Source organism: Beta vulgaris, chromosome 2 (genome assembly GCF_026745355.1).
Source record: "Beta vulgaris subsp. vulgaris cultivar EL10 chromosome 2, EL10.2, whole genome shotgun sequence".
NCBI classification, from domain to species: Eukaryota; Viridiplantae; Streptophyta; class Magnoliopsida; order Caryophyllales; family Amaranthaceae; genus Beta; species Beta vulgaris.
This window is the reverse complement of record NC_079203.1, coordinates 48,315,476-48,332,853: the sequence shown is the minus strand read 5'-3', so window position 1 is coordinate 48,332,853 and position 17,378 is coordinate 48,315,476. Positions and strand designations below refer to the sequence as shown.

General features: G+C 33.8%; 2 protein-coding genes across 2 annotated transcripts; one reads left to right on the top strand and one right to left on the bottom strand.

The window, feature by feature from the left end:
* Positions 1-4,682: 4,682 nt before the first annotated feature.
* On the top strand, positions 4,683-8,907 carry LOC104884215 (ACT domain-containing protein ACR2). The gene is given in 9 exon segments (XM_048638818.2): positions 4,683-5,129; positions 5,716-5,767; positions 5,881-5,995; positions 6,637-6,704; positions 7,284-7,571; positions 7,777-8,163; positions 8,393-8,467; positions 8,469-8,498; positions 8,593-8,907. Coding segments are annotated over 9 exon segments (1,401 nt in total). The 5' UTR covers positions 4,683-5,058.
* Positions 8,908-9,122: 215 nt separating this feature from the next.
* On the bottom strand, positions 9,123-15,944 carry LOC104909037 (probable glycosyltransferase At5g25310). The gene is made up of 4 exons (XM_010698217.4): positions 15,444-15,944; positions 14,613-14,761; positions 10,649-11,000; positions 9,123-9,997 (listed from the first exon to the last, which is right to left on the bottom strand). Exons 1-4 carry the CDS (start codon positions 15,702-15,704, stop codon positions 9,332-9,334), a joined length of 1,428 nt encoding a protein of 475 aa, XP_010696519.1. The 5' UTR covers positions 15,705-15,944; the 3' UTR covers positions 9,123-9,331.
* Positions 15,945-17,378: the final 1,434 nt, after the last annotated feature.

Below are 17,378 nucleotides of genomic sequence, written 5' to 3'. Positions count from 1 at the left end.
TTATAATATAGACAACTAATATCTCTGATTAGTAAAACTTATTTTGAAATTTTACATTGAGATAATTTAGTAAGTCTTTCACGACCATAATTTTTATAATATATTAGTGATCAATTATGGTCAAATTTAGAATATTTCGACCATAAAAGTAGAAGAGAGAAAAGCAAAGAAGTATGGAGGAAGTAATATCAGCTTTCAAACTTGTATAATAAACATCCTTAAGATACAATCTACTTATGATTCCTTTAAGGTTATATGCTCTATCAATCACTCCAAATTATGATAGTATTGTAAAATTAAACTAAATTGTAGTAATTATCTACAAGAAATCCTAATATGATCCAAATTATAAACTAGATCATAATAGTTAGAGGCGGTTCATTTGTCAAAGAAGCTTCGTGCAATTAAGATTATATTGAGCCTTCTATTAATATATTAAAAGTACAAACATGTTTCAATTTTGATTTAATAGTATAAAATTTAAAAATATTCATATATAGGGTCGGTTGAGTTACCAAGCAGGCCAAGTATGATGAAGATAATCTTAGTCCGTTTCTTAATACATTAAAAGTACAAATATGTGTCAAATTCAAATTTTGGATTATAATTTTTTTTTTTTCACATATTAACATCATTGATATAAAACTAAAGACACCCTTTCAATACGTTATTTTTTTAATGTTGATCTCCCTTGACTTTAATTTATTTAAATCTAAATAAGAGTTTATATTTTGTATTAGTTGGCAAACTGAGTAGCCATGTGTTACAATCTTATCTTATACTATATATTTTAATAGTTGGTGTAGTGTGTAAATTGGGTATGTCTAAATCCCATATGAGTTATATTCGATGTATGACATACTTTGTTATTAGTATAAAGAAAAGGTGTCTAACCTGATCAAGGATTAAAAGTTGTAAAAAAATTTCTTTTGAAATATTTGAGGAGTGACATCAATATTTCATTCAAGTACTTTTAAAATTATTGTTTGATTACTTAAATGAGGAGTTGTTTAAGTAAAGTAAAACCGTTTTTGAGAACCAAGAGTGATATTTGGACTATTTTACTATTCGGTTATATATCTATCATATTTTTCGAATAGAGACGGTACATATATGATATATCAGTTCAATAATGAAAAATGGTTTATACAATAAGTCAACGCTGATCCACGATGATTTATCAGTCAAAACCACGAAAACGTCAAGAAACGCAAAAGGAGAGAGAAATACTTGAAAAAAATGTAACTATAGCAGAATGTTAACGAAGCCATGGATCACACATTGGCTCGTCGTCAAGAGACATTGATGGTTCGATTGATTTAGGGAAAGTGTGAACAACACATATGCTCCGTTTCTTTGAGTTGAATCGAGAATTCTTGATATTTTGTATCATTTTCAAGTTTGTGCGAGATGGGAGATATGAAATTCCTCTAATTATCCCATGGAATGAGGAGGCTACGAAGTATCAATTACTAAGTGAGATATACCAACCTGAAAGACGCGGTCTTAGGTTGTGGTGCACATGTGGGAGCAATACTAGCCCGCTAGTAATGGTGTTGGTAGCAGTGATGGGGTTAAATTGTCTTTTGTCATATTTTCTAGTGTTTCTTTTACCTTTTTCTTCCTCTTTCAAATTCTAGGTGGATAATAGAGTTATGATCAATCGGTGAAGTTACCAAAACCAAATTAGATTTAGTAGAAAAATATTATATGAGTAACTCTAATTATTTTGTGGAGTAACCATGTTTAATATTACGAGTAACCTCATTTAATCATATCAGCAACTCCACCTCATTATACTAGTAATCACAATTATTTATACGAATAACCTCATTTAATCACACGAGTAACCCCAAAGGTTGACAAAGGTAACCACATTTATTCAAACGAGTAACCTCATTCATTCATAAAAGTAAACTGATTAGTGCCTCGTTTATTCAAATGAGTAACCTCATTTATTCACAAAAGTAACCTCGTTTTTTCATATGAGTAACTTTATTAGTTCACAATATTAACGTTATTTAATCATACGATGACCCGCCTATTTGATCAAGTAACCCCAATTGTTCACAAAAATAATCCCATTTTATTATATGAGTAACTCCATTTTTATCCTAGTAACCCAATTAATTCATACTAGTAATGTTATTTAATTTATGAGTAATCTCATTTAATCTTATGAGTAACCCAGTTCATTCATACTAGTAACATCATTTATTTATACAAATAACTTCATGAATAACCTCATTTAATCAAACAAGTAACCCCAAAGGTTCACAAAACAAAGTAACCACATTTGCGTATAAGAGTAGCCACATTTTTTATAGGAGTGACACCCTTTTATTGTCATAAGTAACCACATACTCATACAACTAACTCCATTTGGTCATTTCATATGCTCATAAGTGTAACTCCATTTGTTTATAAGTGTTTGTGCATAATACTTAATATTTTGGAATGATTCAAGTTAGAGATGAAAATTTGGCTCGATATCTTTCCAGTGTCTGGTCAAAAGCTTGATTCAGATGAGAAACGAGTGAGATATAACCATTTGAAAATGACCAGATAGTCTGACAGCGTGTCGCGCGCGACCACACTTGTAATTTCGCATGTAGCCGACCACAAGCAAGACGCGCTGATATAAAGATAGTATACGGGATCCTAAATTTTTAGTGGCCTTGTACGACATCTTATATCGTACGTGCACAACGTCGCTCCTAGTAATAGTCTCTAACTCTTCTCCGTAGCAATTCTTAATATATACTTTCTCCGTTTCTTTTCACTTGCAACGGTTTGACTTTTACACTATTCACCAACTCTACTTAGTTTATGTTTGGTGATTTATAGTTAAGGAAAAACATATTCATGTGGGATCTTGTTAGATTCGTGTGAATGTTTATTTTCTGAATATATACTTTTTATAATTTTTATTTATCGGTAATTAAAGTTATTGATGGTTGAAATTATGCATTGGCAAGCGTGAAAGTCAAACTGTTGCAAGTAAAAAGAAACAGAGGAAGTATTGGTTATAAAAAAAAAAAAATGTAGTTTCCCCATAAAAAAAAAGTGTTTTCCAAAAATAATATCGTTGTATAATAATTGAATAAGTTGTATATGAAATTACTAATATTATATAATAGGTGACATACATGTATAAAATAATAAAATCACTAACGTTATATAGAAAGTGACTCAAGGTGGATCATTATATCAACAGTTTTTTTTCCTTTATGGGGAGGAATTAGTCAAAGCTCCAAGTTATTAACATATTTGCATGGAATTATTACGAGACTCAAACAAATAGGAAATCACAAGATCGAGTATAAAGTAATTAAGGACATAAAGTCTGCAATTAATCAATAATATCCTAACAACATTCTATTGCTGTAGGTTTACAAGTGATTATCTAATTCAAATTGAATATCCACCACAAAAATTGCTCAAGAACAGGATCACTTTTCTCTCTCTTCTCTATTGTTAGCGTATATTTGAGAGCTCAAATCACTAGTGGAAAAATGAAGAAGGGCTGCGCTGAAAAAGGCCTGTAGGGCTGCGCTTTTTGACAGCAGCCCTTTCAGTAGCAGCCCTTCACTTTTTAAGTAGGGCTGCGCTAGAAAAGCGCAGCCCTTAAGCTAGAAGGGCTGCGCTAGTTAGGAAAAAGCGCAGCCCTTCTAGAAGGGCTGCGCTTTTTCCTAACTAGCGCAGCCCTTCCTACAAAAAAAAAAATAAAAAATATTTTTTTGTTTTTTGACATTTTTTTACTCATAATCTCAGATTTTATGAAATTAAACAGAAGAGAAGAGAAACGAAACGAAAATACTAAACCCAAAACAAAAAAAAGAATGAAACGAAAATGGAAAAAAGGAACAAAAACTAATATACAAAGAGAAGTATACAAGAAGTATACAAGAACATTAATCAAAACAAAGATGAAAATACAAGAAATTATATACAAAGAGAAGTATACAAGAACATTAATCAAAATAAACAAAGAGAAGTATACAAGAACATTAATCAAAACAAAGAGAAGTATACAAAAACATTAATCAAAATATATAAACAAAGAGAAGTATACAAGAACATTAATCAAAATATATAAACAAAGAGAAGTATACAAGAACATTATAGATCTGAAAATACAAGAAATACCTCCAAACATTAACCTAATAAGTTTAAATACATAAAACAAAACCCTAATACATAATTTAAGGGAAAAAAAAATTTCGGAAAAACTTAAAATGCCTATTTGACTCGTTGGCTCGTTCCGCTTCCGAAAAGGTATCACAATAGGCAATCGGACTCCGTCGGCATGATTCGTGCAAATCATTTCAGCGTTTTTGTCGCAACATTTCTGGGAGTTTTTGAGAAGATTAGAGAGAAGGAGGAGAGGGAGGAGGGATGTGAGAGAAGGAGGAAAAGGAATAATGAGGGACGTGAGAGAGGAGAGAGAAGAATGAGGGATATATTTGACGAATCCCGCTTAATATTTGAAGCCCACGAACTTGAATTTTTCAATTTTTTTAAGAAGGGCTGCACTTTTCTTCAAAAGCGCAGCCCTACTTAGTCAGAAGGGCTGCACCTTTTATTAAAGCGCAACCCTTCACTTAGTAGGCTGCGCTTTTAGAAAAAGCGCAGCCCTTCTGAAGTAAGAAGGGCTGCGCTTTTATGAGTGAAGGGCTGCGCTTTTATAAAAAAGCGCAGCCCTTCTGTTGTGTAGGGCTGCGCTTTTGTACAAAAGCACAACCCTTCACTAGTAGGGCTGCACTTTTAGAAAAAGCGCAGCCCTTCCTCCGCAGCCCTTTCTTTTTTTTCCCCTAGTGAATTATTGAATTCATAATTTCTAACTCATCACTCTCTTCCATCCCAGTTTTTTTTTTTTTTTTTTCATTTCAATTTTTGTGCTGTTGTATTTTTTTTATAGGTAAGCTTTCTTTTCTTTTGGATATTGCCACAACTTACCATTTCCAAGAAGTACGTTATATGATGAACATACAGTGAAAGAGTAGGAATTTTGATCACAAAACTAATCATGATTTGTTTTCATTGATTTAATGCAGCATGGAGAAAGTTCGTTGGCCTTATTTTGATCCTGATTTTGATAACATGTCAGAAAGAATTAATGGTCCAAGGCAAGTGCTTCTTTTAAATACCCAAAATAGGCTCGGATGCTGCTCTGGGTTATATTGTGTTTTCGAATTTGATATGTATTTTTTTTTTTCTATTCCTACTAAAATATACTTCATCCGTTTCTTTTTAAGTGACACATTTCTTGTTTTCACGTTTGCCAATGCATTATTTTAACCATTAATATCTTCAATTATGAATAAGTAAAAATTATAAAAAAGTTGATATTAAAAAAATTCACATCCAGACGAATCTAACAAGATCCCACATGACTATGTTTTTCCTAAAATGTAAATCACTAAAGCCAATTAAAGTTTAAACTGTGAATAGTAAACACTTTTCAATGTGTCACTTAAAAAGAAACGGAGGAAATATTAAGGAAAACTCAACATTTAAAAGGTACAAATATAATAATGTGGACAATTAAATCATGATTAAAAGTTGGTTGAGAATTGAGATGGTAACTGTAACCTGTATAATAGCAAAAAGTCATGGGTTCAAACTTGTTACGAGCTAAAATAATGTACAAAAATGGAACCCATGTTGGTTTCTAACTTAATTCTCTCATTTATTTTCTTCATTTGGAAACAGTTGCAGAGTCTGTATTGACAATGAGAGCCTAGAAGAGAGTACTTTGATCAAGGTAAGAGTGTCAAAAGAAAGAAATCCCATGCAATATATATGAAATTTAACCTATTATTTCTTTGGTTAATTAAAGAAGTCTAAAATCACAATATATTTACATATATATTGCAGGTAGACAGTGTAAACAAACAAGACTTACTCCTTGAAATAGTGCAAGGTATAACAGATCTGAATCTCTCCATCACAAAAGGCTACATATCCTCTGATGCTGGGTGATTCATGGATGGTATGTTAAACTTTATAATATGGAATTATTCACCATTTATTTGATCTGAGGTAGTAACATCTAATACATCATACATGTATACACCAAATTCACATTCTCTAAAATAGTAAAACCAAATGATTGGATCTTTTATGATCATGTATCCTCATTTGCAATGGAAAGAGGGAGAGGGGAGGAACATGAAGATTACAAAGTTTACTATGGTACAATCATATTAATATCGCATATGCTGGGTTGGGACAATCTGATTAATATCTTTAGACTAAGGGCATGTTCTCTTCGGCATAAAACAACTTAACTGGACTGATTGGAGCTGAACTGAAAATAAGTTGGGGAGAACAGACCCTAAGATATGACCCTCCAAATCTTCTTGTTCTTCACTCTTATAATCTTGTGGTCAAAGATTCAAACTTTGACCAAAAATGGTTCTTTTATATTCTTAGCAATGTATAATTTCAGAATATCCAATTTTCATAACTTAAATATATGTACAAGTGTGTATTTAGAGATGTTAATGGTAAAAACAGAGGTTCCTGAAAGGATTAAAGATTTCAACTTTTTTCATCAAAGTTCTTTACTTCTTTATAGTATAAGCTCCTACATTCATGGTAAGCTAATTTCTGTGGCACATACTTATGCAGTATTTCATGTCAAGGATGAACAAGGGAACAAGATTACTGATCAAACAGTCCTTAACAATATACAACAGGTATTAAACTAATTATTACTTTTGGTTAAATTGGTCTACTGACATGCTGACGGTTGAAACCCTAAAATCGGTTTAATATTCTATCACATACACTTGCTCTACTTTATACTCGGGAGATGTGGGTCATGCACATGTGTTGCATCATACTTGATGTAACTTTTTTATAGGTATATTTTGATGTACAGTAGAGTTTGCGCAATATGTTTAAAGATAGTGTAATATACGGTATATACCGTTAAAGTTGTTTGCACTTATTGTGAGATCAAGAAAAACAAATATTGAATGACAATTTTACTTATAGGATGTTGAGAGTATATAATTCTTCAAAATAGTGAAACCAAGTTTCATGTTTCTTGTCAATATTATCTCGGCTAATAGTTAGCACTTAGCATTAGTGTGCGAGAGGGTCATGTTCCTCACCCTTACTAGTTACTAGTCCTTCAATTTTCGCCTTTTGGTTAGTTGATGACATGCCTATAAAATGGCTTCTGTAGATCCATTTGTATATGGCAGCGAAACCTTTTTGCAAAATGCCTTTCCTTGCCTAGTTTACTACAACAATTTTCAATATTAATGCAGGTCATAGGATCAGGAAGAGCTAGTTCAATGTCCCCTAGAGTGAGGTCGAGCACTAGCAAGACCGGTGGATCAGAGCACACTGCTATAGAGATGACATCAACTGATAGTCCAGGCCTGTTTTCTGAAATCTCAGCTGCCCTTGCTGACCTTCATTGCGATGTCGTTGAGGCTCATGCATGGAGTCACAATGCTCGCTTGGCTTGTGTGGCCTACATTTCAGATCAATCCTGCCATACTTCTATTGATGACCCCCTTCGTTTGGCTACTATTGAAGAAGACCTTACCACGGTATTTATTTTCTAAAAAAGGGTCACTCAACTTACTGATTGTTGTTGTTAGAAAAATCCATTTTATAGAAAGAGGGTTGGAAAATCTTTAACTTCAACCTACTTATTTTTGTGTCATGTGAAGTCATATTTTGAGAGCTCTAATTGAAATGCTCTTCGAACAGAAATTCTCCGCCTTCTCATTGGTTGTTGGGTACCACATCTAGGTACTCAGGGCAAAATCTGCCCTGTTTGATGTTGACATGAAACAACAGAAAGTGAAGACATCTGATGTTATTGGAGGGGAAGGAATTACAATGATCTCCAATGTTGAACGCCGATTGCACCAGCTTATGGCATCGCTAAGGGACTTTGATGATCCATCTTCAGAGCCCTCAACCTCCCCTAGATCTTCCTTGGAACTTCAGGGGAGTGAGGAGGGGATGAAAGCGATTGTGTACATAGAGGTCTGTTACCAAAAGAGCTACTCGATTGTGAGCGTGGAATGCAGAGACCGTCCCAGGGTTATGTTTGATACTGTATGTACGCTCATCGATATGCAGTATGTGATCTTCCATGCTTCTGTACGCTGTCACGATGGATATGCCTTTCAGGTAACGAGTTCACATGTAAGAAATAAAGTTGCAAGTTTACTTGGATGAACTAAATCTATCCTGCTTTAGCTGCTACAAGTACTTCATATGACTATATGTCCCATGTGCTGAAATTCTGCATTTTATTGCAACTTTATTTCTTACATGTGAATTGTGATGGTGTGAGCCATTACTACTCATTGGATACTATAACAGAACTCCATTCTCATTAAGTGGTCATACTACACAGGAGTACTTTATTAGGCACAAATATGGGACTCCCTTGCGTACACAAAGAGAGAAGGATCAAGTTATCAAATGCTTAAGAGGCGGCAATTGAATGAAGAGTTTGTGAGGTAATTAAGAAATTTAATTATGTATTTTTAGCTTAGCCAAAGAAATTTATGCTTGTACTGATGATAAACCAGACAAATTCAACTATATTAACAGGGGATTAAGTTGGTGTTTTGTGCAAACAATCGAGTAGGCCTACTTTCTGATATAACTCGACTACTCCGAGAGAATGGCCTAGCAGTGGTTCGAGCTGACATAGCAACACAAGGAGAAAAGGCGATTGATGTTTTCTACCTAAGAGACGTAACAGGAAAGAATGTAGACCTGGATTTTGTGAATTCAGTCAGGAGGGAAATGAGTCCAATTTACCTTCAAGTCAAGAATGAAAGTACACCAAGACCAAGTAGCCCAAGGTATCATTTTTCTCTTGCAGACATGCTGAAATCTCACAACGAACGTTTAATCATGTAAATAAGTAGAAACAGCTAGTTAAGCTTCTATCAGGAGGGAAAATTCCATATAAGCAAATAAAGAGGGGTTTAGTTGTATACATATAAGTCATTTTTGCTTGAATTCAAACTGTTTCTAGTCTGTATGTATGCCAGTCAAATTTTGCACTCAATCCTTTCTCATTAGTGAAATATTAGCAACAAGAATAATGACACATTTGGGTATGTGACAAAAAATTAACAGACTGATTACAGAACAAAAATTTCATATATGTGATCTCTACAGACTACAAATGAACATAGCGAATTTTTACATGGTTGTGACAAGATTATCGAACAGGTACATGTTGGTAGTTTCTGTTGGATTAGGTGTAAGTATAACTATATGAAAGCAAAAAAAAACTTCCTATTTCCAATTTTATAGTATATATACTATATAGTCTATGTTACCTAAGTTTCAAGTTTAATCTCCTGAGCCATACAGAGTGCAATATCATATGAAAAACATCAAACCTCTTTGCAGGCCTGTTGAGGACAAAATGCTCTCTAACAGCTCTGATTCCTTCAATAAGCCTTCTATACTTCTCATCTGGGACTGCTCTCAGAATCTCCTTCAACCTTGGTATTTCACTAACATCCACCTCTATCGAAAAAGCCTCCCATTTCAAAACATCGCTGAAAGGCAAAACATAGTTCTTAGACAGAATAACAGGCACACATTCTGCATAAATGGCTTCAACTAATCTTGGGCTAGCAACTTCATGCCCACTAGGGCAAAGGCAGAACTTAGACTGAAGCATCATAGTATAGTAATCCAAGTCCTTTGGGAGGTATTCATGAACTTGTAGGTCAGGGTCCCGTCCCTTCCATTGGTTAAGGAGGATGGGCCTTATTGGTCCGTGGAGACCGCCAGCGAAGAAGGCAAGGTATGGCCGAGGGGAAGTTTGGGGAGGTATGGACAGGAGTTTCGGAGAGATGTTGCCATCATATAGGTGGATTTCAGGTAAGCTGACATCCTTTTGTGGGTTGAAGCCCTCAGAGGAGTTTGCATTGCATAGTACCCTGATGGAATTGTTGTAGAGATTTGGGTTTCCACTTGAGGCATGAGGTCCCTGCAGCAAAGATACAGAAAGTTGGTAAATTGGGAGAACTTCAAAAGCCAATCTTATTTCTCCCCAAGATTGCATGTTATGAGCTAAGTTATACTCCCTCCGTTTTTTTTAGATGTAACATTGGACTTTTCACATTTGCCTAGGCACAACTTTGACCGATAATATCTCCAATTGTATAAAAGTAAAAATTATAAAAAATATATATTTGGAAAGTGTATACTGTGACGAATCAAACAAGATCCCACATGACTATATTTTTTCTTATGTACAAATAACAATTAGTGGTCAAAGTGTATTCGATGAATAGTGCCCAAAGTCAATATGTTACATCTAAAAAAAACGGAGGGAGTATATTGATAATTCCATTTACAATAACAAAACAGATTATGAACAGATTGATATAACAAACAAGCAAATTTCAGTTTTTGGTTTGAATTGAGACCATAAATAAAATAACACTATTGTGTTATTAATAGTAAGTAATATGATGATATATAAACCTTTTAGGCTAATGCATTTGAAAACAGACAAATTTAAATCCATAGATACTTATTTGTATTAAGGTTCAAGCATGAAATATGGACATCAATCAGAGTAGCCAAATGCTATAAATCAAAATACTGTCTAGTTTTTTAAGAGAAAGGGCGATACCCAATCATGACAAGCCAGCATGAAGTGATCAGCCCCTTGTGTCCGATTCCAGAAGGCGTATTTGGTGGAAATAACATTGACATAATCTGAGACGAAATGCCTAAGAGGGGTGACATTGTAGGACATTGGCTTGTAAAGGTACTTCACCATCCAAGTAACACTAAAAGGCATGAAGTAAATGTGGGCATGATTAGGGTCTCTTGTTCTGAACCGCGCAGCTCCATGCTCAACCTCATGGATAAACCTCCCTTCAATGGTGTATATGTCTTTGCATGGTCCATCATGTACAATTGGTAGATCACCCTCCTCGTACACGTACACTTTAAGTCTCCTTTCCATTTCCAGATAACTCCTGAAATGAGTTGCATATATAAAAGGTTAATTAGGCACTTCATTATCAGAGTTTGTTGAATATGACAAATCAAGATTATAAAGGCACATCTCTGGTTGTAGAGTTTTAAAGGCACACTCAATGTAATGCAAATACAGGCTGTCACACATCAGCTAAATTTTAGGCACTTAGTCACTAATGCTTGAGTGAAGCTGCCACTAATACACAGTGTGTACTATTAACCGAGAAGATACCCTGATCTAGACTGTAGAGCAATCATGTAATGGTTTGTATCAAATCCGAAGCACTAAAACATTTACATGATTACACTTAATTGTCTTGTCATTATAATTCCTTCTTGTGTTAGTCGTGCCAATAAGAATATCTAGGATCATGTCTCCAAATTTCCACGTAACATAAGTTTAAAAGCTAGACCAGCTTTTACTTTTTTTTCTATAGATGTAAAAAAGTATGTCATGCTTATTGCTTAGTATGTGTTGAACATGTACATATAGGCCATCACAGCCTTCAGCCTGTATTATAGCATACTATGTTACTCAAACTTTCAAGTTTACCTCAGTGCCGTGTCGAATTCTCAACACTCTTAACACTATATTTCATGAAATTTATTCATGAAATTGTAGAGTCGAGCACTTGTACACGTACCCGTGTGGCCGTGTCTGATACAATACAAGAGTCCGAGTAACATAGTTAGCAAGTAACTATCAACAAACCAGCAAATTGTATCCCATACATAAAGAACATCACCAATGCCATATATATAACTAATAGCTGGAACTATAAGATGTTATTTTCAGTAAGTCTACTGATAAAACAAATAAAGTTCCTCTGATCATCCTATAGTGCGCTGCACTGTTGGCTAACTGGGCATTGACAGAGATAACTGAACTTATGACAGAAGATATTCTAATTTCACCAATGAAACAAGTTTCTCTGTTATCCTGAAAAATACCTACTTCAACCACTTCAATAGTGACTTTGATAATGATTGTAAATAGCTGCAGTAATTACTACTTTAAATAGAAATTATGAGAAGCATTCATAATGCGAGAGTCCATATGTACAGCTTTTTGGTAACAGAACTGTACATATTGAACAGTATATGTTCCATCATATGATCTGAATAGGAGGACACATCAATGACCCTCCCTCGCAGGAAAAGAATGTAAATTGCTAAAATTACAGCACGGCAATATAGATGATATGTGGAAGACAAAATAATACAGATACGTTGGGATGGACTCATGGAGATGAACAAATTGTCAGTAAAAGAAAAGTTTTGATGAAAGACCTTCACTTTAGTATACATTTATGCTTCTATGAACTCCTGAAACTTTAGATTAATTTTTGAACAAATTTCATATTTTACCATAAGTCCATAATCCACTGTACAAAATGTTCATAGGATGAACATTTTCCAGATGATAAATTAGTAAAACCAACTTTCCATTTTCCAATTAATGTACAAAATGTTCTCATGGAGCCTTAAATGCAACGTACATAATGTGTTTTGAGAGTGATAATTATAACAAAACCCACTTTTCTTGTTAGAAAAAATTGAGTGTATACATTGCATATGAAATGGGTTTGAATTTAAGGGTATGAGGACTTCTGCACTATAACCCATGCGTTTACCAAAAGACTCCTATGCAAAGTCTTTTATAAAAGGTATAGGATGATAGCAGGCCTTGGTGACTTCCAAGCAAAGCACTCCTTATAAAGGCTTCAGTTAAGCTTAATGATCACTCGTTTTGTTTCCATAAGAAAAAAGGCACCCTTGAAAGCTAGCATATCATAAGTTTCTCCAAATTTGGACATTGGTATGGTCCTATGTAGCACAAAGTCATAAACATGATCTACGCACAGTCGTACAAGCCATTTCATAAGAAAGACATACCACCATATTTAGAAACGGAGGTCATTGATATGGGTTTTCAACTTACATGTGAGATGCTCCATTAATGAGTAAATCCGGCCACATGTGAACACATTTAATTGAAGATAAAAGGGAATGGACCGTTCAAGTGTGTGCTGAAGCCTGCTGGTGGATCGTGCTATGCCATGGATGAGAATCTGCTAGGTTTTCTTTTTGTAACATGTAGTTATTTTCTATAAGACTATGTAGTTCTTTTTCTTATGTATAGTATCATAGAGGATAGTGATGTATGAAATTTAACCTCCTTTCTTTCATTCTCTAAGATTTTACCGACTAATTAATCTCTATTAGAAACAATTGGAGTTTAGTTGGTCTTGTGACATACCACCTACTCTTATTTTAAAATTAGGCAATGGCCCAAAACCAATATTAAAAAAAGAACTACATTTCTAAATATAATGACTAGTCTAATCTATTTAGCGATCAGTTTAATCTAATTAGTGACTAGTTCAATCCATTCAGTATTCACATTCTCTAATCCATTTAGTGTAGTGATTAACAGTTTGTACCATTCAGTAAGATTGTCGGGTAACTTTTTTTCAATTGTGTGTTGTCATCCGAGTTTTGAAAAGAAACAAAGGAAGCTAAGGAGAAGAGAAGGGACGATTAGATTGATGCGAGATATCTAGTTAGGGATTGCAGTGGGTTAAAGTGAGATGGAATAGACGTGTTAGGATAATGTAGGTTTGAGTTTATCTAACTTTATGTTAAAACTAGACGGTCTATTATAATAATTTGACTAAATCTTATCAACTTCTATTATACATTTAATTTCATCATCAATCTTAGTTACATTATAAAAGACTAGATTTGAAATAAGAGATCAAGACAAAAATTAAGACAATACAACAAAATTCATGACCAAAACTCATGAATTTTTCATCAAAATTAACCGTAATAACCTATCATTTTGATACCAAAGCACTCATTTTCTCCAAGGTCCAATTTTAACGGCTAATAATTTAACACCACACTATACTTATAATAATTATTGAAAGTGATTCTACAAAATTCCTTTAATAGAGCACTTAAGAGGAAAGTAAAGGTTAATGTTCAAACACGAAATATATGAGTGCCTTGTATAATTGTCCAATACAGGGATTAATAGTGATCATTATCCTTGACCATAATAACAAGCAATTAATAATACTTCTTCCATTTCGTTTTAAATGTAATAAAAAAATATTTTATATCTCACAAAAAATACTCTTTTTATCTCTATTACACAAGGGAAGAGGAGAGAAACACCAAAAATGGTAATTCTTTTTATACTCTTTAAGTAATAAAATACAAATTCACCATCTTTTATCATCATATCCTCAATTAATAAAATAGTTACAATGATTTATTGGCTTTCAAAAAACAAAAGAAAAATATACAATAAACTTTATAAATAATTTTTCGTATATATTATTACACAATTGACCTTTTATTAATTTTCGCATGCCTATAAAATTAGTTGCATATATAAAACCAAACTAAGGAAGTAACAAATATCATCACTCCACCATATCATATGGTTTTCGTGAAGCATCCTACTCAAGTTCAAAATTTCTTGTTTAGCAATAACTAGCAATTAATAACTCGGTGCAGAGCATAACAAATGCAAAGAGCGTTTCAATTAAGAAAGAGAGAAAAAGAATGAGGAGAGAGAAACATAGAGATTAGAGAATTACTGATAGAAAGCGCGGGGGTTACGGTAGATGAAGGTAGAAGGTGCATTGAAGGATAATGATCGGTTTCTTCTATTCCAAGTTTTTGCTCTACGAATTGCTGCTCGTGCTCTAGCTAATCCTTCTTCTACTCCTTCCTTCTTCTTTTTCCTCTGAAATCACAATTTTACACAAAAAACAATTTTATCAGAAAAATCAATTACGATATTTCTGCAACGATGATTGTTTCAAGTTTATTTGATTTTTTCGAAAGAAAATCTATGGCGGTTGAAGCTCGACAGCTTGCGAAAATGGAGAAACTCATTAACAAAATTTGTGCGCGCCAAAATTATTTAAAACAAGGTGACTTCAGAGTTTATTTCATCAAGTTATTTAGCGTTATTTTTGAAAATTTGAATTTTCCTTCTTAGAAGTTTGAACATTATCACAGCTGTAATGCCTGTAAATTAGTGAGAAAATAAATTTCAAGGCTCTGAAATTAGTACGACTATCATGTTTTCAATTTTCAGATTTCGCACTCGGAAGAACTTTTAAAATCGTAAAACAGAGCATCAAACGCATATAAACAGAATTTCAATTTTTTTTTTGATAAAAAATGACATCTTAATTTCTCAAATTGAAACTTAAATTTTAACTCAAAATCAAACATTAAACAGAATGAAACGCTAATCAATACTAGATGAAGCTTGAAAGTAGAAAATTTATAATCAAATTTCTGATATACTAAGTGAAAACAAATCAAATTCGCAGAATTCAAATTTGAAATATAGAAATGAGATAAACAGAGCATCAACATAAACAACCTAAATTAGCGCAGAAGAGAGAGAAAAATACCGAAAAGAAGATGCGATGAGCTGAATTATTAGAGGAGAGAAGAGCAACCGGAGAATCAGAAACAGTAGCGAAGCTCTGAAGTTGAACAACGGAGAAAGAGAGCTGACGAAGCTTAGGACCGCCATTAATAGGATCAAAGCTTGTATAAAAAACTCTCACATGGCTGCCAAAAAATGTTAGTGTAACGATCAAAAAGGTGATGATCAATGTAACAGAGATAATTGTAGTAAGTGAAATCCACATTCTCTGCCATTTTTCCATCTACGATTTCTCTCTGTGTGATTCGGTGGTAAGAGTGATGAATTGAGGAGAGAGAGAGGAAAAAAACGGTGTATGAAAGTTAGGAGTAGGAGGAATAAGAAAAGAGCGGGCGTTTGAGGACAACACATCACTGTGAAATTTAAAGAGATGAAGAAAAGAATTGGAGTACTTTGCACTCCAATAGAGAAACTACTAGAGGAGAGGTATATTTCCAATTTTTTTTTCTCTCCCTTTTGGGTGATCCAAAGTCTATCTCGAACACGGCGAAATATAATCAGATATGGATTTAGCAGGTAAAATAGACTCATACCCGTTGATTCGACCCGAAATATATATATTTTCATATTGAAATGACTCGAAATAAAACCGAAACAACCCGGCCCGAATTTAAATATGATTAGAACCCGAATCTACCCGATTCGAAATTGACACGATAATGATGACCACAACCCGACCCGAAAAGTTGTCATATTAGTTTCTTTTTTAATAAATTTAAGAAAAATATATCATGAAATACTAATATATGATTTAGTCACTGTCCATTAATTATTTAATTTACTCTCATTAGTCTTATATGTGTTTGCGAGATTATAAACCCTACCTATCTAACCCGAAACCTCATGGACCCGAACAAGAAGTTGACCCAACCTGTACCCGACCCGCATGACCCTTTTGCCACCTCTAGATATGGATACGGGTATGGAGACGCGAATATTCATATGGAAAAACGGTACCATTAATACTTCATATATATTTTAATTTAGTTGGGACACTTTCTATTTTAGTAAGTTTCAATTTAGTTGTTACACTTTCATTTTGGGTAATAATTTTTCTTTATCTCTCTGCTATTACATAAGACCCTTTTATTTTCTTTCTCTATCTCCAGCCTCTCCAAAAATTGCTTAGAAGTATGTAATTTTAAAAGTATCACAATTAAATTGAAAAGGAGAAAGTATTAGAATTTGTGTTTATTGTGTTATTAAATTACTTGAAAGTAAATCATAAAAGCAAATATATTCCTATAAAATTCATCAATGCAAAAATAACATTTTTTTACCCTTTCCTTTACCACACTTGCCTTCACATCTATATTGTTTTTATTTAATTTCATGAAGATATTATCTTAGGTACAAAAGACGTCATAATATATAATATGAAGTGTTTAAAAATGTGTCCCACAGGCCACAATCATTCTTATACATTAGCTAGTTCGAATGTATCCAATATGTCTCAAACGGTTCCGGTGTGTTTTATGTGTTGGCGTGGACATATCATGCATCCACATGAAGTGTCCGTACAATTTAAGAAAAATGACCTACTAATTAAACTTGCACATCATTAAGCCCCTTTAAAAGTGAATAGAAATGATACCAGGAATAATCCACAACTTTGGTAACCCCTAACTAGTAGAGTTTGTCCAGTTTGATGATCATATGATACCACTATAGAAATAGTATGCTCCTATATACATGTAAAAGCTCAATTTTAACGGGTCAGTCAGGGACTCGTCCGCAGCTGGCGGCATCATCAGAAACTCCAACAGTACACTCATTCAAGCCAGTGCTTTCAACTTTGGGCACTCATCCGTCCTACTTGCCAAAGCATCAGCTCTTCATCAAGGTATTCAAATTGCGCAACGACTCAGAATCCAAAACCTTATTATCGAAGGCGACA